Source organism: Martes martes (assembly GCF_963455335.1).
Source record: "Martes martes genome assembly, chromosome: 16".
NCBI classification, from domain to species: domain Eukaryota; kingdom Metazoa; phylum Chordata; class Mammalia; order Carnivora; family Mustelidae; genus Martes; species Martes martes.
Window position 1 is genome coordinate 35426264 of NC_137904.1, and position 21029 is coordinate 35447292.

The 21029-nt window shown below is 46.2% G+C and overlaps 2 protein-coding genes across 3 annotated transcripts in view; one reads left to right on the forward strand and one right to left on the reverse strand.

Annotated features, from left to right (window-relative positions):
• MMD (monocyte to macrophage differentiation associated) overlaps positions 1–8791 on the forward strand; it is a 72021-nt gene extending 63230 nt beyond the window's left edge. The window contains exons 7-8 of the mRNA XM_080826056.1: positions 7164–7322; positions 8562–8791. Of these exons, the coding sequence (XP_080682182.1) occupies positions 7164–7286 (123 nt within the window). The 3' untranslated portion in view covers positions 7287–7322; positions 8562–8791. The remainder of the gene's footprint in view (positions 1–7163; positions 7323–8561) is intronic.
• A 277-nt stretch (positions 8792–9068) lies between these two features.
• Positions 9069–21029, reverse strand: part of HLF (HLF transcription factor, PAR bZIP family member) — a 51692-nt gene continuing 39731 nt past the window's right edge. For both annotated transcript variants that reach the window (XM_080826052.1, XM_080826053.1), the window contains exons 3-4: positions 16215–16435; positions 9069–11410 (exon numbers count right to left, since the gene is read on the reverse strand). In XM_080826052.1, coding sequence (XP_080682178.1) covers positions 11195–11410; positions 16215–16435 — 437 coding nt within the window. In that variant the 3' untranslated portion in view covers positions 9069–11194. The remainder of the gene's footprint in view (positions 11411–16214; positions 16436–21029) is intronic.

Below are 21029 nucleotides of genomic sequence, written 5' to 3' on the forward strand. Positions count from 1 at the left end.
TACCTTTTCATAAGGCTTTGGTATGAGTCCACTTCCCTCTGTAGTTCTGGGGAAGCGGCAGGGGGCTGGGGAACCTGAAAGAAGGGAGAAGGGATTTCTGCAAGGCCTCCTGCGCGGACAGGAAGTAGGGAGGGTGGAGGACAGGGAGGGGCATCTTCAGGCTGTCTAGGGAGCCCTGTCAAAGGACTGTCATTTGCAGGCCTTCAAAGCTACGAAGAAAAGAGATAGGCAGAGGAGAATAAGGTTTTAGGTGGGGAAGATTCCTTTTAGGAAAGGCAGTCCTATCTCAGATGGAAAATCAACAGGGGTCCTCCGGCACCAGTCATGACCTTTGATCTCAGAAGTGGTGGGGGAGAGGGGAAAGCCCCAGGGTGCAGGCTGGGGAGTCAGCCCCCTGGCCCAGGCATTTATTATTTTCTTACTTATTCAGAATTCATTACTTACAGCTGAGGAAGCTGGGGTGTGTTTGTAGGGCACTGAAGAGATGCAGGCGGCGGACCAAGGTGAGAACACCCCCCACCCCAGCAGGGAGTGGAAGGGAGGGACGTCAAAATATACTCTGCAGCACAGACTGCCCCCTGCTCTCTGAATTTGGACAAGGCTTGCTCTGGCTAACCCTCCCTTTCCTTATTTATTCTCCGAGGCGCACCCCACAGGGGTGCCGAAAGGCCCGCTGACGGGAGGAACAACACCTGAGGGAAGAGTAACACCCGAGGGAATGTTCCGCTCTGCAAGGGTTTTCAGACAAGGCGGGATCCTCATCCCGCGTCCTCCTCGGAGGAGACATTCATGAGGACGTCTTTCCTTCCTAGAGCGCCTCTCGAGCCTCCGGAGGCGGCCGAGGGACAGGACAGGAAGGAAACATGGACTGGAGCTGCACTCTTTGGACTCCCGCTGGAAGCCCATCTTCAGGAAACCCCAGGAACACCTCATGGTCCCCAGCCCGCTGGGGGCTGCAGGTTCATATCGAACGGCACAGATCCCAGCTCTTCACGTCCTGGGAATTCATTTTCAGTCGTGGCTTCAGAATTTCTAGCTGGAAGTGGTCTCGGGGCTGCAATCTGTCGGGGGCGGGGAGCAGGGGGCGAGGGTGCATCTAGAAGAACTTAAAGCAAGCATCCCAGGGTTACGTAAGCACATGCAAATTTGGGGAGGCTTTCACACGTGAGTGACTGGGGTTCAAAAGTCCATGAAGCCCCTCCACTCTATCAGTGTATCTCTGAGTGAAGGTTCAAGATGGGATCTGGTTCTTAGGTGCAAGGCTGATGTTACTGCATGGGCAGTGGTAGAAGTCTGCAACCCTGGCATGGACTCCAGTCTCTACCAACAAGTGTCTGATTCCTCATCTTAAAAGAAGGGGCATGGATGCGAGATTCCCAGAGATTCCTTCCTCAATCCACTCCCTCTCCTGTACTACGTTAGGGTAGAAACCCTGCAAGGAAATCTAACCTCAGGGATTAAAGTGCCAAATGCCTCAGCCTGTGGTGTTATTCGTTTGACTTTCAAAGCCCAGAGAGAGGACAGGAATCCTGGACCACTCCCAGAAGCTCCTTATTCACCTTCTGCAAGGTCAAGGTGGGGAAGGGGGTGCGGTTGGGGGTTGGGCAGTATGAGGGAACGAACCAACACGAGTTGAGTACCTGCTACTCTAGCTTGCTACGTGCTTTATCTATGTTATCTTGCTTAACGCAACCAACACTGAAGTGGCCTGAAACGACCCCGAGGCTCAGAAAGACGAAGTATAACGTTACCAGCTAAAAAGCGCTTCTCTGTAGCGAGTGCTCGAGGAGTATTTGTTTCTGGAATAAACGGATGCCAGGGCTTGAACCCAGGTTTGACTCCGCTCCCAAACAGGTACTATTTCCAGGCCGCTTCCTTACGCCCGACTTAAAGAGGAACATGGTGACTGACCTGCGAATGCCGCACGTCGCCGGTGAGCTTGGTCTAGAAACATGGCATTTGGGGGACGGTCTTCTGAGACTGCGCCGAAACCCCAGCAACGACGTTCGTGCTCCTGCTATGCTAATGACGCATACCGCAAAGCACTTTGGTTGATTCCAACCAAAGGAAATTTTTCAATAGCTAGCCTCTCGTGGCACCCGTGGTTGCAAAAAACAGAAGTCTGCTCAGGTTGGCCCAATAAAAGGTGTGGTGGTGGTGGTGGTGGGAGTAACCATAATGCTGGAGATCGTACTGAATCCAGGGGAGGCTGAACAATTACACATCAAGAAAAGAAAAAGTTGGAGAGGTCTAAACTTTGTGGTTTTTACAAAGATTCTTACTCGTTTACGTGGTGTCACTCATTAGTTTACTCCGTCCCTCCAGAGGTGTCTGCACGAGGGTGTTGTAAACCGCAGCTGGCATGGGCATTATCTGGAGATCTTGTTGAGGCGCAGATTCTGATCCAATAAGTCTGGGGTGGGATCCGAGAGTCTATGCTTCTCGTAGGCTCCCAGGTGATGCCGATGCTGTTGACGTATGCACCTCACTTTGAGAGAAGCAGGAACTAAGGTCACTGACTCACAAGCTGCAGTTGGAATCACCTGAGAAATTTTTTTTAACCTTGATGCCTGAATTCCGCCCCACCCAGCAGATTTTGATACAACTGGTTCGAAGTATGGCCTGAGAATTAGGATTTGTTTTTTTTAGCCTCCCCTCCCAGGTGGTTCAAATGAGCAGCAAAGTTTGATTTGATGGAGGCGCTTCTCTGAGGGTTAGAGGTCCGTCCTGGTTTTAGGCAGCTGTGGATGGATATGGGGCTTATGAAGTACAAGCATATCAGCCACACTCCGGAGTGTATAGGGTCAATGGGAAAGAATCAGCATATCTGGAATGATAAAGGACTTGGAGTCCAAAAAGCATGAGTACAAATTCTGGCATTCCCGCTCTGCTCCAGAAATTCTGGGTTCAGAACTCTTTTTAAGCCTTAGGGTGTTTTTTAAATATTTTTTTTTTTTAAGTGAAAGATGGAAGCTGTGATTTCTGATCCACATCCTCCTTGGGGTCTTTTGAGGCTCAGTGAGTGTTGTTCAACCAGGGGGCACAGGGGAGAATAAACTTGGAGAGCTTTCTAAGGAAGACGGGCTGACCTTCCCCCACAGAATTCTGCATGTCTCAGGGTGGTGCAGGCATGGGTATTTTTACAAGCTCCCCCCCCCCCCCGCCCCGGATGATCCTTCTGTGCTTCCTTGGCTGTGAACCATTGATCAACTGACATCATGTCATGAAACCTTCGAGCTGTCCTTGACTCTTCTACCAAACCCCATGGATTCCAGCTCCCTAAATAGCTCTTGAATCTATCCATCCATCTCATCCCTAGAGCCTTATTCAGAGACTAATGTAGAAAGTTCCCTCGGCCTCTAATTCTTCCTAATTCCCTGCGATCCATCTTCCGAGTAGCTGCCAGTATCATCTTTCTAATCCAGGAACTGCTTATGTCATTCTCCTGATCAGGATAAAGTCCAAAGGCCTTAAGATGGTGTGCAAGGACGTTCATGGTCTGGCCATACCTCACTTGCCATCACTCTCCCCCCTCAAACGCCACACTCTTGACAGTCCTATCACTCCCACGGGAGTTCTCGGCTCTCAGCCTCTGTGCTGCTACTTGGAATACCCCTCTTGGAATATCTTTGACAAACTCCTGCTTTTCCTCTCCCTGCTCCACCGTCCCCTTCCCTGCAGAGCCCTCCCACACCCACCCTGCTCCCCATCAGAGGTGGAGGGAGGCTTAGGGCCACTTCTGGTTTATTAATCTTAGGGTATATTTCAAAAGATGAAGAAGTGCCCGAGGAAAGTTACTCAAAAAGTTATTCTATTTCTGTGAATATATATTCATTTAGTGACAAATCAAACATCTTCATTTGAGGCCCTTCAGAAATGTAAGACACGGACGAATGACCTCAAGCTACAGGTGTCAGCATTTAGCACCATTCAGTACACTGGTTAAAATAAAGGTCTGCAAAATACCAACAATATCCAAGGCAGCATAGTTGGCTTAAAATTAAAATTAAAATTCATGCTTCATGAGTTTTATGTGTATAAAATCCATCTCAGAAGCACAGTTTGGCTCAAGAAGTGGCCGCCCTCTCTCCCCTGTTTACTCATCCCTGCAGAACTGGAATTTCTCGAAAACATAGAATGGCTCCTGAATCAAGTATTTGCAGAATGAAAATGCATCCACTAAATATGCAATATAGGGCCCAACTCTGTTGTAGCACACATCAGAGAAACCAGATCAAGCAATATTTATTAACAATCACCATGATTATTACAAAAAGCAAGTATTTGTTGAATTCCTATGACACTCTGAGCATGTTCTCACTTAATCCTGGTAGCACCCCTACAAGGAGAGGACTGTGATACCCACTTTACAGATAAAACTCAGGGTGATTTGGTGAACTGTCCATGTCGCATGGTTGGTGATTAATGGGTCTGGGATTCCAGTCCAGGCCTACCTGCTCCCTGCTCACCCTCCCGACCACGGCGACTGCCTTCTGCCTTTGCTGAGCTCTGAACAAACAGTGAAGTGGAGTGGTGTAGAACACAAACTCTCAAATCAGGCTTTCGACCTGGGTTTAAATTCTGCTGACTTCTTTCTTGAGCCTGCTCTTCATCTGCAAAACAGGGATAATAATACCACCGATTTCGTACCATAAGGATTAAATGAGATGTGGCGGGTTGAAGTAGTTTAGGACTCAATGACTGTGAGCTTGTCCTGTTGTTTCCTGGCACTGAGCCAGGTTTGGGAGGATGAAAAGAAGCTAGAGACGGGCCTTTAGACCCAAGTCCTCACTGACTCAAAGCCCAGAAAGGCAGAGGAATCTCACCACCATCTTCACTCGGGCCTTTCTTCTCTAAAGGGTCCTTTTGATTTATTAGCAAGAAGCCATCTTCTGAGTACAAAGGAAGATTTCAATAATTCTCACCCGGCTGGCTAAAGATGCCCAAAGAGACTTCTAAGCCAGTGATTTTCGAAGTGGGAACTTAATTCATATGCTTTGAAGAGGGGGGTTGATGGTTGGGCAGTTTGTCCTATTTTAAGCGTGAACGGATAAACCATCCCACATGGGCAGCATGTGATGGGCCCTGGGGACTGAGCGTCTGTGAATGACGGGGCTTCCTATCGGTTCCTGCCATGTTAGAGGCCAAAGCCTCTCCAGGTGTGGGGAGGCAGTCCTCTCCCCTAAGAGATTTGAAGTTGCCAGATACAAAATCGGTCGCACAAAGAGAAATCTTATGGTCATTGTGCCTACTCCCCTGAGAGAGGAGAAAGGTGTTTGATCATGAAAGTAGAAGGCGCCTGGGTGGCTCAATCGGTTAAGTGTCTGCCTTCAGCTCAGGTCATGATCCCAGGATCCTGGGGTCGGGTCCCACATCAGGCTCCCTGCTCAGCAGGGAGTCTGCTTCTCCCTCTTCCCTTCCCCTCTGCTCGTGCTCTCTCTCTCAAATAAAATCTTGAAAAGAAAGAAAGAAAGAGTAGAGCTGAACCCTCACTTGTAACTGCCTGATCTTTATAAATGGGACGCTCCACTCCACAGAGTGGATGGATACCGACTGCCCTGTGTACAAAGCTACGATTGCTTAGGGGTGTCAGAACATGAAGCCCCATCCATGTAGCACCCCTCATTCCCACACCTCCAGCCACCTGCTCCTTCTTCTGAACAGGAGAATTGTTTTCTGTCCTCTTTGAAGGGACAAATGGTCTAAGAGAGTGAATTGGAAAAATTCCTCCCGGCCCACAGTCCCCTCCCTGGGCCCTCAGGGCAGATCTTTGTTGAGGGCCAATGGTGTATATTATAAAATCACCCCTGCAACCCTCAGAGGGGGAAATTATACCTTCATCTCACAGATGAGGAGATTCAGGTTAAAAAACGCTTAGTGCTATGCAAGGTCATACACCTGCTAAGTGACAGATTTGACTCACCGAGCTCCTCACCACAGAGTCCCCTTCTCTCGTGCCCAAGATGCTGAGCTCCTTGGCCTGGGCTGCAGCCCACACGGTGCTGGTGTTTGGAGCTTCCCAGGGGAGTGTGGTGGGCTGCAGGGCCGGCTGCCACCGTGCTGCCCTGCTAGAAGGCCGTAAGTGGGGGTTTTCATTCCATCTCGCGTCACAGATTCCTTGGGGGAGTGTGGGAAGCTGTGGCTCTCCCCTATAGAAAAATAGGTTTATATGCAAAAAGTTGCATACAATTTCAGGTAATTATGGAATTTTTGAAGCTTCTGCCTGGATCCCCCAAGAGTCATAAACTCAGATTAAGGTCAAGTCTGCAAATCCTTGCTTCCAACTCCTTGGTCACACATGGGAGTTAGCTGGAAGCCCTTAAACAATTCATTTTCTTCCTACTGACTCAGAATTGCCGGATCTGTAGTCCTGGGGTATGTCCCAGTCAATCTGTGTACATTCAACCAGTCTTTGGACTGGTTTTGGGGAAGCAGCTCTCTAAATGATGCCCATCCAATGGGCCAGAATTCGTTTCTGTCACCTCTGCCTATATAATGCTAGACAAATTGCTTAACCTCTCAAACCTTCTCTTTTCTCTTCCATAAAATGAGAATAACAATAATATCCCCTACCTCATAGAGTTGATATGGGATTAAATCAAATATGCCATGTAAGTGTTTATCATAGTGCCTGGCACAGAAGTACTGAATATATAGTAATGCATCACTGATGACATGGTATTATTATTTATCATCCATGTAATTAATCTCTATAAATGGTCTCTTGGTGATAGGATTGGGAACAGAGTCTAATTTCTAGTAGACTATCAACAAAAATACATGAAAGAAAGGAAAAAATTCAAAGTTTATTAAGAATTAATAACAGACAGATAAAGGTTTGGACTTAACAGCATAAACACCACCAATATCACGGTGTAACAATTAAACTGACCTCATGTGAATTTTTACCTGTTTAACAGATGCGGTCTTTGTGGTGTTGCCAGAAGGATAATGGTTATGATTACTGTTAGGTTTGGTAAGGTGCTCCCAAATTAAAGATGTTATGATTTGACTTAAATATTTACACACACACACACTCTCTCCTCTACACATACACACACTTGGCCCACTGCAAAATGTACTGACTTCAGTTGCCAAGTCCAATTCAGTCAAGATCTAGGATAAGGCTTTGCTCATTTTTAAAGTGGCATTATTAATTGTAGAGAAAAGCAGGAAGAGACCACAGCCTCTCCAGGGAGCCCCAGGAGCCTTGGCAGGAAGCTGGCACACTGGAAACAGAAGAGGTTTACCACATACACAGTCTCCCATCACCTGCAGCTTGCTGACCCCGGGTTAAATCCCGGCCTCTGCACTCTACTCAGGTAAGCAGGCCAAGCCAGCCTGCCTTAGGGTTGCTCTGATGAACTCTGCTGAAATCTGAGTTTTCCTAAAAGGAACATTAAGGGGGAAATTAGATAAAATACCAGAAAAAAACAAGCATAACTCTGCATATTACAGAATGCCCATTATTTTATTTGCTGGGGAGGAGGGGATGGAGGAAAGGGGCTCCACCTGGAATTCTTTTTGACTCTTCCAGAATCAGACCCAAGACTTTTAAATGCACCTTTAGAATTATTGTGTGTTCTATGTGGCTCCTAGGTGGCTCAGTCAGTTAAATGTCTGCCTTCGGCTCAGGTCATGATCCCAGGGTCCTGCTCAGCAGGGAGTCTGCTTCTCCGCTGACCCTCCTCCCTCTCATGCTCTCTCTCACTCACTCCCTCTCTCAAATAAATAAATAAAACCTTTAAAAAAAAAAAAAGAATTATTGCGTGTTCCCTCACAAAACACGTAATGACTCACCGGAGGAAACTGTGGGTTACCTAGTACAGCACCCTACCCACCCAGATCCCATTCACACTCTCCTGGAACCAACAGTCATTCTGCTTTGAGGGATGGCTTCACACAGGTCTGTCGCACTGGAAGATGAAAAGCCCATCACAATCTTGCCCACTGGGTGTTTTGAATGGTCAGAAGGCGGCCACTGTCTCAAAAGGAGGAAACAGTCATATACAGCCCTCCCACCCCATCCCTACAGCCTCAAGTGGCACAAGCAGCAGGCCAGGCCATGTTGATCAGTTTTTGCCTTCCTCTGCAAGTCTAGTCCACAGAAAGGATAGCATGACCTTGTCAGGAAGTCAGGGCCGCTCCTTCCAAATTGTGTCTAAATGATGTTGGCATGATATGATTTGGATTCATTTTTAATGGCCAAGTAATTAATCTCTGAAAGATGCTTATGATGAAAAGGTGAAAAATGACAACAGGATTTTTAATAGCTGCAGTCTGCAGAACTCATTTGACCCTGGTTGATCCGAGTCATTCCAGATCAGGCCATGGCTTCCCACTTCATTTAGCAGAACTGCCTTATTTACTAGTTAATTGCCCTAGACAAAAAGCAGGGAGTTCAGGAACGAGTGTTCACGTGTGTGTGGTGACAATGACCTACATAGAAGGCCTGCGTACAGACTCCAAAGTTTCTTAAATTTTAAGATAAGGTAGGTTTTCTGAAACCTTTCCCGGCACACCAAAGGATGAGTTTTATTATGATCTTTTTTCTTCCGCAGAGAACATTTACGATCCTCGTTTGATACAAACCACCCAATTCCAAGAACGACCAGTGCTCAAATGTAGTTTTCTCAGCTACCATTTCACTGGGCAGTGAACTTGGATGGTCCACAGTGCAGTGCTTCTCCACTTAAAGATACTGCTGATTTGTGTTTTAGTAACGACTGCCTCTTAATAATTTCTCAGCTGTTGGTCTTTTTACCTATAAAAACGCCAACTTTGTGTGTCTACCCGTGTCTCTTACCGAATACCACTTACTCGGTTCTGCTGGAGAACTTGGCTGAAGGTCTTATTTATTTTACTAGTTGTATACCTGAACAAAGCATTTTGATTCTAAGGCTCTCCTGCATCAGTTGTCAGCTGTGGCCTGGGGCAAAATGAATACCTAGTAGGAATATCCTGCTGGTCAGGTTTCCTAAGATGAGGACACTGTGACAAAAGCTTTGCTGCTGGACTGACCAGGAGACCACCAGGTCATTAAAGAATTAGATACTCTGGAGGCAGGAGACTAGAAAATCCCATTGATGAAAGGGTGTTTTAATCTAGCACAAATTGTTTCTTTGCAATAACAGCAGAATCTCTTGACATTACACAACTTTGTGAAACAAAAGAACAATCATCTTTGAAGTCAAAACACCTATCAAATTAGTAACCATACACTTAACACCGATATCAACCTTATATTGCATAAGACGCACGTGCCCACAGAGGAGAACAGAATTGTTTGGGGGTGCTTGCAGTGATATTTCATTCCAGGAATTCGTAACTTTGAAGTGAACATTTTCGTGACAGATGCTTTTCCTAAAAAAACACTGTATCATCCAATAAATATTTGACTAACATCCACTTTGTGCTTTTGGGTGACGTTAACTAACTTCTTTCTGAAACCTAATAGGAAACAAGAAAGCTCCTTCCATATTTTAGAGCGAGATTCGTCACACCAAGCTTCGATACTGTCATAAAATTTTAATTTAAAGCAAAAAACATGCTGATGTATCAGTGATAGGCTTAAAATATTAAAGACTTCAAAAACCCCCAAGCTCTTCTTCTCTGTACAACATTGATGAATATATATCTTTGCTATATAATTTTAAAACATGGAATAGTTTTCCTTTTCTCTTTGCTATATATAATATATGTCTTCCAAAATACATTGTCAGTATTTATATCTGAAAAATACTGTACAAAAAAGAACTTCCTATAATTACTCTGTATAAACATTAAACAATTTAATAATCTCTCCTTTTGGTCTATAGTAAACATTTAAATTGATTGGATTAACCACAGTTTGTGACAACACCCTCCTCTTCTGAGATACACCAGTGTCTTTTACATTCATTTTTCAGAAGTCCACTTTATAAGAGCACATACGTTCAAAAAGCAAACAGAAAATAAGAAACATAAGCTCCAGAATCCTTAATTTATGAAGCATTCAAAAACGACACCACTAGGAAAAAGGGTCTTACAAAACATCAACTTATTAACTTAATTAACTGATTTTTAAAAACAGCAAGGTATAATTCACAAAAATATATATATTACAAAAAATGGGGAAAACTGAATCTTAAGTAATTGTTTCGAGTATCAAGAGGGATATGGAAAAAGGCAACTAGAAAAGGGGGAGGGTGGGTGGATGGGGGAGGGGAGAAAACAAAACAGGCAGATCAATGTCAAAAGCTGTTCCAAGATGCAATTGTTTTTGGCTCCTACACTGATAAGTTAACCCCTCGTTCTGAGACCTGGCATTTCCCTCTGCTTCCCTGTCCTGGGGATGTTCTGGGCATGCTCAAATGCATTACTGTAATTTTTGTGTTGTAAAAGACAGTGAAATTCTTAGGTAGGGAACATATCCTATGCCCACTAGTAATACTCAGGCAGCATGCTCTAGCGTACAGTAGGATTATTGCTTTAGGTACAGACAGTGCAAAAACACACTCTGTGTTCTAGAATAGTATTCTTACTTATCTGGGGTTGGTAGAATTAAAAGGAAACTTAGTAGATAGCAGTAAGTAAATATGGGATCTAGTAAATCTAAACAGCACTTTAAATTTGAAGACAATTATCACCAAAACTGAAAATATGAGGAAAGCAACCTATAACTGAGAGAGACAGCTGCAGTGTAGTGCTAAGTGATTTTTGTGCACCTTATTAGCATGGTAACTTACAGATTAAACAGAAACAAGAGCTCGTAGTCTTGACAACTGAGATCTACTAGTTTACCAGGACCCTGCTTGATGAAGCCCAGCAGAGGGTCCTGGAAGAGTAGGCGGGAGTCACCCGGGAGCGACGCTGGAAGGGGGAGGAGTGGAGGAGGAGGGAGGGGCAGGAGACCCCACGGGTGTGTGTGTGTCGGGGGTGTCTCCTCAGTCCAGTAAAAACACGGCACCTTTCTTTTTCGGAACTGAAAGACGACGAGAGGGCTACCTTAACATGGCAAGTGCAAAGGCACGCGCGCGCGCCTCGGACCACACGGGAGCACAAGCACGCGCGCGCACGTACACCAGAACGTGAGTCAGTTATGTTTACGCCTCCGGTAAAGTGCTGATGTCAGAAAGGTTGCTTCAGGTGTGGTGCTATCGGGCGGGAAACACATTGTCCATCTATTCGGAAGCCAGCCCACAAAACCGCCAGCCTACAGGGGCCCGTGCCGGGCCTCGTACTTGGCAAGTATGTTCTTGCATTTGCCCAGCTCCTTCCGCAAGTCAGCCACCTCCTGGCGCAGGGCCGAGTTCTCCTTCTCCAGGAAGGACGCCCGGATTGCAATCTGGTTCTCCTTCAGCCTCCGGGCGTCGCGGGAGCGCTTGGCTGCCATGTTGTTCTTCCTGCGCCGGGCCCAGTACTTGTCGTCCTGCTCATTAGTCACAGGGGGAAGGAAACAAGACGTTAGATTTCAGCCTCGGGAGGGGTTCAGGGTGGTGCCCGGGCACCAGGGACCCAAGCCTCTCATCTCGCGTCTCCTTCCGGGACCGTCTGTGCGAATCTGTCTGACTGCGAGGGCTGTGTGCCCGGCTTCCCACCCGTAGCAAGAACGCACCCGCCACGGTGCGCCCCTCCTTCCTCTCTGCCCGAATAGGTGCCCGACGAGGGGGGCCCCATAGGTTGCATGAAAGCAAGCACCTCAACTTCACACCCTCAACTACCTTCAGATCTCTCTGCGTTCTTTGATGAAAATGTTATTTTCAGAACCCTTTCCTTCCATGGGTGCTCCAGTACTTGTTGGTAGAAGTCCACAGGATACTGCTGCAGGGCAACTTGGCAGTGTCTATCAACTATTGAAATGCACAGCCACTGACAGAGCAACTCCCCTTCTAGGATCTCAGCCTCCGCCCATCTGCATGCGTGTGCACACAGACAGGGGCAGAGAATTTTTACTGTGGCATTGTTTCTAATAGAGCTAGGGGGGAAACTAATCAGTAGGAGATTTAATAACTACATGATGGTGGAGTCATACAAAAGGATACTCGGCAGCTGTTAACAAATAATGATCCAGCTGAACCCAAAAGATGTTCATGATAAACCACTACGTGGGTGGAAACAAATGCAATTTGCTGATAAATATGTATGGCCTCATCCCACTTTGGTTAAAAAATCACAGTATTGTATATTCATAGAAAGAGGCCAGGAAGGATTTATACCAAGCTACTGAAAGTGGTGCCTCTACAAGGGGAGTTGGAGGAGGATGCCAGGGAGAAAGGTAGGAGCTTTCACCTTTTCTATCTTTCTTATGTATGTCTTGGTAATTAGAAACAAATTCAAAAAACAACAAGAAACCAAAAACTTCCACCTACCACCGATCAGTATGCTCATATTGGTGGCTAGCATTTAAATAATTCACTCTAATTTCCTGTTTAACTCTTCTCTAGGCCTTAATTTGCCTGGGTGCTACTTAAATGTGCATCGTGTCCCTTCCCCTCTCTTCACTGCTCCATCTGCCAAAAGGAAGACTTTCTGAGGAAGACTAAGAAATGTGAATCTTCTTTTAGGCCTCACCAGTTCAACTGGGGTGCCAGCTGGCCTGTTTTGCAACCCCTTCTTTTCGACGACTTGCAACAGCAAACCCCTCCATGCTAGCTAGGCCAATCCTTCCAGTTCCGCAGTTACAGGTCACCCGGAATAAGTGGGGTGAGGCCAGTTCTTACCCTCCCCCAGGACTACAAGGGGCAGTTGGCTTTGGGGGAGGTCACATGGGTTGGGACCAAGGCTGCAAGGAAGGGCCAAGGCCGGTGGAGAAACCTCATACCGGTCCATTACCCTGGGCAAATGTGTGCCCCGCACCGAGACAGGAAGCGTGAAAGCGCAGGTACCTTCTGCCCGCCACTAGGTCTGGTACCGGTATCTTATTTATAAAGCTCTCCCAGCCTTCTACATGTTTCATAATAATATGTAACAAAGTGAAAAAGTGATCTTCCCAGTAGCTGGCACTAGCATCCTTCTTTTAGAGAAGAAGGCTGTGCTCTGGGCGATAGCTGGGTAAGTCAGCTCGGGGCAGGTGTGCCGCCGCCATTGTCGTCTGTGCTTGAGAAAAGGGGCGGGGGACTGAAGGAAGCAGGGAGAGGCCAGGCCGGCTGCATGGGGTGAGTTGGGAGGAGCAGAAAGAGAGTCAAATTCCTCCAGAGAGGTAGGAGGACCTGATGGCAGCTGTTCCGTTACTTTGATGTAAGGCCCAATTCCAATCCCCCCCCACTCCCCCCAGTCTGGGTAAATTTACCACAGTCCATGTTCCTTAAGTGTGTGGTTTCCAAGATCATTCAAAAGAGGAGCTTAGGATGTATCAGAACATGACCCAGGGGACCAGGAGCCCAGGAGGTAAAGGAGTGCATGAGAACGAGCCCCTGGGAGATGGCAGAGGCTGGGGGCAGGATGGAGGGAAGGGAAGAGGGGGGGTGTACTGCCATGGGCCCTGGACTTAGAGGTGTGCGACTGGGTGTTAAGGATCAGGGGAATCAGCAGCTGATCTCAGGATAACAGCCAACTTTTCTGTCTCTTGGAGTTCTTCTCCCTTCTAAGATGTTTTTATTTCCCAGCCTCACCTGTCCACACAAGCAGGGGAGCTAGGAAAGGTGTAGAATGGGGACCATTTCACGTGGAAGGGGAGCTGGGAGGAGGGGTGGAACGGAGGACACAGAAGGCAAGAATGAATGATGGACAGAGGACTGCAATGGACCAGAAAAGCAGCTCGTCCCTCTTTGTTACCATGGAATGGGTGGGGGAGGGGGAAGCAGGCTACTGAGTGGGACTGACAAATCTGGCACTACATTCCTGTCCTCTTCTCCTTATGCCCAGGGCCATCTGGCTACCCCATTACCCCACCCAGCAAGGGCCCACCCAGTCCTGCCCCATCATCTTCCTGAAGGTCTCATGTTCCATACTGCCTCCCTCATGACAAGTCAGCAATCCCTTTTTCTTGCCAGACTAGAAGTTCCTTGAAAGTAGGAACAATGGCAGTTCTGGCGCACCTCTCTATATCCCCAGGGCTTGGAACACACAAGCATTTGAAAAATATTTGTCAAGCAAATGAACGAACAGTTACAAGTATGAAGACATCAAGATGATTAAACTGATTCCTCAGGTAGGCATCCCAGGACCAACACTGCTTACTTCTCGCAGGAGATGCGTGCTAACCCAAGCGAATGGTTCCAGGGAGGGTTTAGGCAGCTGTGGGGAAGACCATTTACTGGCAGGGCTGTTTCGCTTGACTGGTGTGCTCGTGCCATGCTGGGGGCCACAAATACCTCTCCCACCCACTCCAGCTCAGTCCTCTCTGCCAGAAGAACTGCGTTATAGCTCTGCTTCTCGTTTCCACGTGACATCACCGTCTGTGGCCCTGAAGCTTTCCTCACCACTGAAGACATCCAGGGACGCTTGGCAGGAGAAGGTTCCTGCCTGCTACCTACCTGCCATGGGAAAAGGTCAGGCCTGGCTGTGACAGGAGGACTATGCATAATTCCAGCACATAGTTTTCCCATGGCCTCTTGGTTGCCAGGGTGACCTGGGTTATTCAGTAAGCCTGCTCTTTGCTTTGAACTTGTAAACCTGAAGACCCTGGCAAGGTCTGCCTGCAAGTGAGAGCTACCACTCAGGATCAGCCTTCCAAACGCCTCTCTGTTCAAAAGCAGACCCATGCTGTACATGCTGTATGGCTCCCCGGTTGAGCTGAAGCCATGAGCTTTAGGACACACGCAGGATCAGATGGCTAAGATGAGGAAAAGCATCCACTTCAAAGGAGACACTCAGCTGCCAGGACCTGATCGCCTGGCTCTTTCTCCCCTCTTGTTGTCTGACCACCAGTTCCTAGACTCATTTAGATTTCAGGGTGTGTCTACTATGAACTTCACTCTTCGGATTCTTAGGGTGACAGCTACTGGTGACAGCCAACATGCTGCAGTGACATTTCTGGAAACCGGAAGACTCAGGGACCAGGCCTTCCACAAACCAGCGGTGTTCACCTCACTTCGCCTCTTTCCCTGCTCCATTTCCTCAACTGCAAAATGGTAATTTCGGTCTAACGAACCTCAGAGGTCCCTTTCAGCCCGACATTTGATGAGTCTGCCTCACTCAAGATAATCTCGGGTACGTAGATGACAGCAGTGATTTCAATCTGCTGATTTCCTTTTCCCCCAGTGCTCTTTCTAGATAGCATAAACAGGTTATCTGGTTCAAACTGGTTCTAGGACCATGTCCCAAACTCCCATGTGCCTAGCCTACAAGTGACTCTCCATCCACACCACAGTTAGTTTTGAAAAATGGGGGATCAGAAGCTAGAAAATTACTAATTATGCCTGATTTCAAGGCCTCGAATGCATACAATCATATCTCTATTGTCTATATGATTGGAAGGAACCATAAACACGAAAGTTCTAAGCCATGGCTCATCAAAAATGGTTCTATTTTGGGATTAGTGGACATGGCATAGTTTTGGAAAGAATCCTCTTCCTAATTATTGTTAAATGTGTCAGATTAATTTTGTTTCAAGTTGTATCAGACTTTGTAAGGTAAATCTATTTTCCCTTCTAAATAATGTGTCCTTTCAATATAGCAGCAAACACCTGGAATTAACCTTTTCTTGAGATAGTCGAGTGATCATTATTTAAGACACAGAGTAAACATTACATATAAATATGTAAGGGAACCCACAAGCTTCCTTAAGAAACTCCCACCCAAGTCATCCAAGGGTGGAGGGAGATCCTATCTCTGGGTTGTTACTCCCTGGGGTCTATAAGGCAAAGGCAACAATTGGTTATCAATCAGTTTCCCAAGGGAAGGTAACCCTTGAAGGACTTTGTGGTCCAGATGTCCTTTGCGAATAATTTCCTTTCTCTTTCCAACCCTGAAAGATTTTGGTTTGATTTTATTGGGCTTTCACAGGCTTCCCTGCAGATAGTACCAGGTTTGTTTCCTTCGTGGGTTGTAAATCATTCCAACATTTTATTGCTTCTCCTTATTTCTGTGCTATATCAAGACATGAAAGGCATATTTCAGAAGACACCCAGGGAGAAAGCAACTTGCCTAGAGTCACATGCCAAGAAATAGGATAAGAAATCACAAGTCCTTTGTTCACTGGCTTATGTGATCTTCCTGGAGGTCATGCTTTTTATCTGCCTCTTGATCCCACCCTCCATGTGCCCAAAGCCTGATGACCAGTTCCAATTTACCTTCAGGTCATCGGGGATGAAGACCTTGCGTGCTTTCTTGATCATGGGCTGTGGCTTCAGTTCTTCCTCCGAGAACTTGCGTTTGCGAGGATCAAACATTTCCTGGCCAGGGATGCTGGAGAGGGCAAGGTCTGCCGGGTCTGGCTCATAACCCACCGGGACCTGGATGGTGTCAGGATCGATGGGACTTGGTGTATTGCGGTTTGCTGGCAACAGCTGACCTGGAATAAGGCAGGAGCTTTCATTCAGAAACACTATGGAAGCCCCCTTAGACAACTACTTCATGAAACTCCAAGAAGAGGGGCAAGAGTTTCCGACTTACTAGATGACTAACATTGCTTATTTTATTCATTTTCGTCATGTTACTAAGAACACAGCAGGCTGAATACGACTTGACTCATGTCAGATCAGGCAAAACAAAGACCCACATGCATGTTAGCAAACTAAATTTTAAGAAATTACATGCATTCGTTCTTTCCTGTAACACATCCATGAAGCACCAACTATGTGCTTCTGATTTTTACCTTTAAGGCATTTTCCAGGTGAGTCAAGGAATCAGACCCATAAGGGGTCCGTGTGAAGGGACACGGGTACAGTGAAGGGGCAGGGACAGAAGTAAACCTCATGTGCTTCCAGCGCGTGGGGGACAGTACCTAAGACAAAGGAGGTTTGGGACACTTTCTAGAGGTGACAGGTGCAGCTGAAACTTGAGAAAAGTAGTCATGGGCAAAAAAGGTAATCCAGGGACAGAAACCAGCCAGAGGGCGATCTTTGCAAGGGGCCACCGCAGTGTTGGGTAGCCACAGCACTGGCTCAGAGCACATGATGGAGTGATGGAATGGAGAGAGGCACAATGCAGGACGTGCGGTCAGGAGGGTGCGCAGTGGGGATACTAGACCAGGCCCTGAATGCCACCAAAGGATCCTGAGCTCTGAAGGGACAAGCAGAGCTCAAGTTTGGAAAGAGGGCTCAGGCAGCGTGAGGAATGGCCTGAAGGAGCACAGCTGGAGACGGGAGCTCGGTGTCCAGACTGCTGTGATGACCCCCGCATGCAGCAGCGGGGACAGTGGGAAGAGGACAGGTTCAAGAAGTATTTCACAAATTAGAAAGGACACACCGGGGAGGACCTGACTTCCACATGAGGGTTCTGCAGGCCCAACTGCTGAAATGCACAAACGTCGTCCCCCGAATAATGGGATGTGTCCTCCTGGTGAAAGTGAACTTAGTAACAGCCCGCGATGTTGACGTGAGCGGCTCTGAATCTTAACTTCTAATTGCCTCTGAATTTTACAATTGCTCCTTTCACACCCAGAGAATAAACGAGAGGAGACAGCCTGGTGGTGTTTGGCACGCCGCTCCCCCAACTCCTCACTGCTAATGGCTGGACAAAGTGTGAAACATCCTTCAGGTTTCATTAAAACCTACCCCAGGTCGAAGCGTGAAGCCTCTGGCTCCTGTTCTAGCTGAACTGTAAAACCACGCTCATCTGTTTTCTGGAAAGGCCTGGTGGGGAGCCTGCACAATGAATGTTCGGGGTGACCTTTGAGGTCCTCACTCTGCTTTGAGCTCTCTTTGTATCCTGCTTGCCAAAGAGGAAGAGCTGGGCCCCCGAGGCATTGGCAGAGGACAGAGATTTCTCATTAGCCAAGCTGCCGCGCAGCGACGGCTTCTAGAGACTGCTGGGTTCAGTATTGGATGGTGTCAAGCTAGATTTGATCTTGTGCCTCTTGACATTGCCTCAGACAATGAGCCATATCTGAGTCAAATGGGGATTTTATTTTCCCTTTAGAAATTCTCTTTGAACTTAGTAACAAAGCTTCCCAAAGCTCTATTGCTCCTGGCACCGCTCCTCCGCCACCTCCCCCACAACCCAGGCACACGCCCAGGCATATGCACCCTCTCCTACCCTCTGAAAGTATCTCGTAATTAATATTTCCCAAACCTAATTGCTCTAAGTTACTTCAGAATTCTGTAATGATGCTGTATGACAGTGTTCTCCTTTATTGCTTTATAAACGTTAAGCTTCACACACACACACACACACACACACACACACACACACACACACCCTCCTCTACTGGACAACGGGGCCTTTCATGTTTTATCTACTTTATGCCCACCCCACTCTTTGCTGTGGTACCTACTTTAGAGGTCAGCATTTACAAAGAGTTCTCCTCATTTAACGGGGGCCCTCTGAGACCCTGGGTTCTGACATTCATTTGTGGACATTCTAACAATAACACTGCACATTCAGGCAGAACCTTTCTTGGCATTCTTTCTCTCCAGCCCTTTCTTCCATGGAAGTAGGTCACGCCTACCTGCAAAATGCAGAAAACCTAACTGGACCATAGACGAGGTCAATGGCTTCCCCAGGGTCAGACAGCAAACGGCAACAGACCCAAGCAAACCCGAGAAACACAACCAGGTCCTCTTTCTCTCCAAAGATACCCTCGTGCCATCTTGTTCATCTTATTTTCTAAGGAGTGGACTCTGCTGGACTCACTTTTCTCCCCTTTATCTGAAAACGTCAACGGTGCCATTGGGTCATGGAAAGAAGGATCTTTATTTCTTTGTCCTACTTTTGTGGATTTTTAAAATTTTAATAGAAGAATTTTCAACCTAAGAATGTATCATTACATAAATTTTGTAAATTATCAAAGATGTTCATTGCAAAATTCCAACAAGTGCAGAAATGGGTCAAGAAGTTCTCCTCTCCTCTGTCCCCAATCCATCTTGCCTCTCTTCCCAGAGGTGACTGCCCTTAACTGCTTGGTATGAACCTTAGTTTTAACACATAAATGGTTTAACCCAAGTAGGATTATACTACCCACATATCTTAAATTTCTTTTTCAATATACCATATACAACTTCCCATGTTAGTACAGATAGAACTACTTTGTTCTTTTTAAAGGGTGAATAGTACTGAGGCACCTGGGTGGCCTTCGGCTCAGGTCATGATCTCAGAGTCCTGGAATTGAGCCCCACACTGGGCTTCCCACTCAGTGGGGAGTCTGCTTCTCCTTCTCCCTCTGTGATCTCTCTTGATCACTCTCTCAAAAATAAAGAAAAAAATTTTTTTTGAAAATTTTAAACATTTTTATTTATTTGAGAGAGAGAGAGCACGTGTGCGCCATGTGCAAAAAAGTGACCATGAGTGGGGTCAGGGGCAGAGGGAGAAACAGACTCCCTGCCAAGCCAGGAGCCACCCAGGTGCCCAATAAAAAAAAATCTTAAAAAAAAAAAAATGTGAGTAGTATTTACCTACTCATTCCCAACTGATGGATTTTTAGATGAGTATTTTTGTAGAAGAGATTCCTAGAAGTGGGGCTGCTCATCCAAAAGGTATGTACATTTTATATTTATAACTGTACTGCTAAACTGTCATAGCTACTTACACTTCTTGTACCAACATTTATGAGTGTTTTTCCGCACAGTATTAATTTTTAAAATGTTGGTCTGATAGACACAAATATCACTATAATTTTAATTTGCATTTCCCTTATTACTAGTGAGACTGAACAGCTCAACTATTTTTTAAGATTTTATTTATTTATTTGATAGAGACATAGCAAGAGAGAGAGCACAAGCAGGGGGAGTGGGAGAGGGAGAAGCAGGCTCCCCGCTGAGCAGGGAGCCCTATGTGGGGCTCGATCCCAGAACCCTGGAATCATGACCTCAGCTGAAAGTAGACACTTAATGAAGGAGTCACCCAGGTGCCCCGAACGTCTCAACTATTTATTATTTATTTCTTTTGCTATGTACCACTTCTTCCTGTCTTTTGCTCCCTTTTAAATGGATTTCGTTGTATACTCATTTGTAAGAACTCTTTATAGATTGGATATAATCCTTTCATCTGATTTATCTATAGAAATTATTTTCTCCCAGACTATTGTTTGTTTTCTAACTTTGTAGAATTTTCCAGTATTGGAAAGATCTTACATTGTAATGTAGTAATATCTTGAAATCTTTTCCTTTATGGCTTCTAACTTCTTACCTTCTACCCCAAAATTATATTACATATGCAGACATACGTATGCATCTCTATGTGCATATATATATGTATTTATATATGTATATTACTCTACACTTTTCTCTAACACAACTATAATGGATTTGTATTTTTAGAATTGTGAATCACCTAGGATTTAGTTTTGTGTATAAGCAAGGAATTTTACTTAATGTTTTCTAAATGTCTTAATATAATGGTATCAGTAAGAGTTGATATTTGACAAGGCAAGTTCTGCACCCCTTACTGTTCTTTTTAGAAAGTTTTCTTTGGTATTCTTCCTTTTTATTTTATTTTATTTTATTTTTTTTAAACTTTTTTTTTTTTTTAAAGATTTTATTTATTTATTTGACAGACAGAAATCACAAGTAGGCAGAGAGGCAGGCAGAGAGAGAGGAAGGGAAGCAGGCTCCCTGCTGAGCAGAGAGCCTGATGCGGGGCTCGATCCCAGGACCCTGAGATCATGACCTGAGCCGAAGGCAGAGGCTTCAACCCACTGAACCACCCAGGAGCCCCTATTTTATTTTTAAGATTTTATTTATTCATTTGACAGACAGAGATCACAAGTAGGCAGAGAGGCAGGCAGAGAGAAAAGGGGAAGCAGGCTCCCTGCTGAGCAGAGAGCCTGATGTGGGGCTCCATCGCAGGACCCTGGGATCATGACCTGAGCCGAAGGCAGAGGCTTAACCCACTGAGCCACCCAGGCGAACCTCTTTTTTTTTTTTTTTTAATATCTTATTTATTTATTTGTCAGAGAGAGATAAAACCCAAGCAGGGGGAATAGCAGGCAGAGGGGAGAAGGTCTTCCA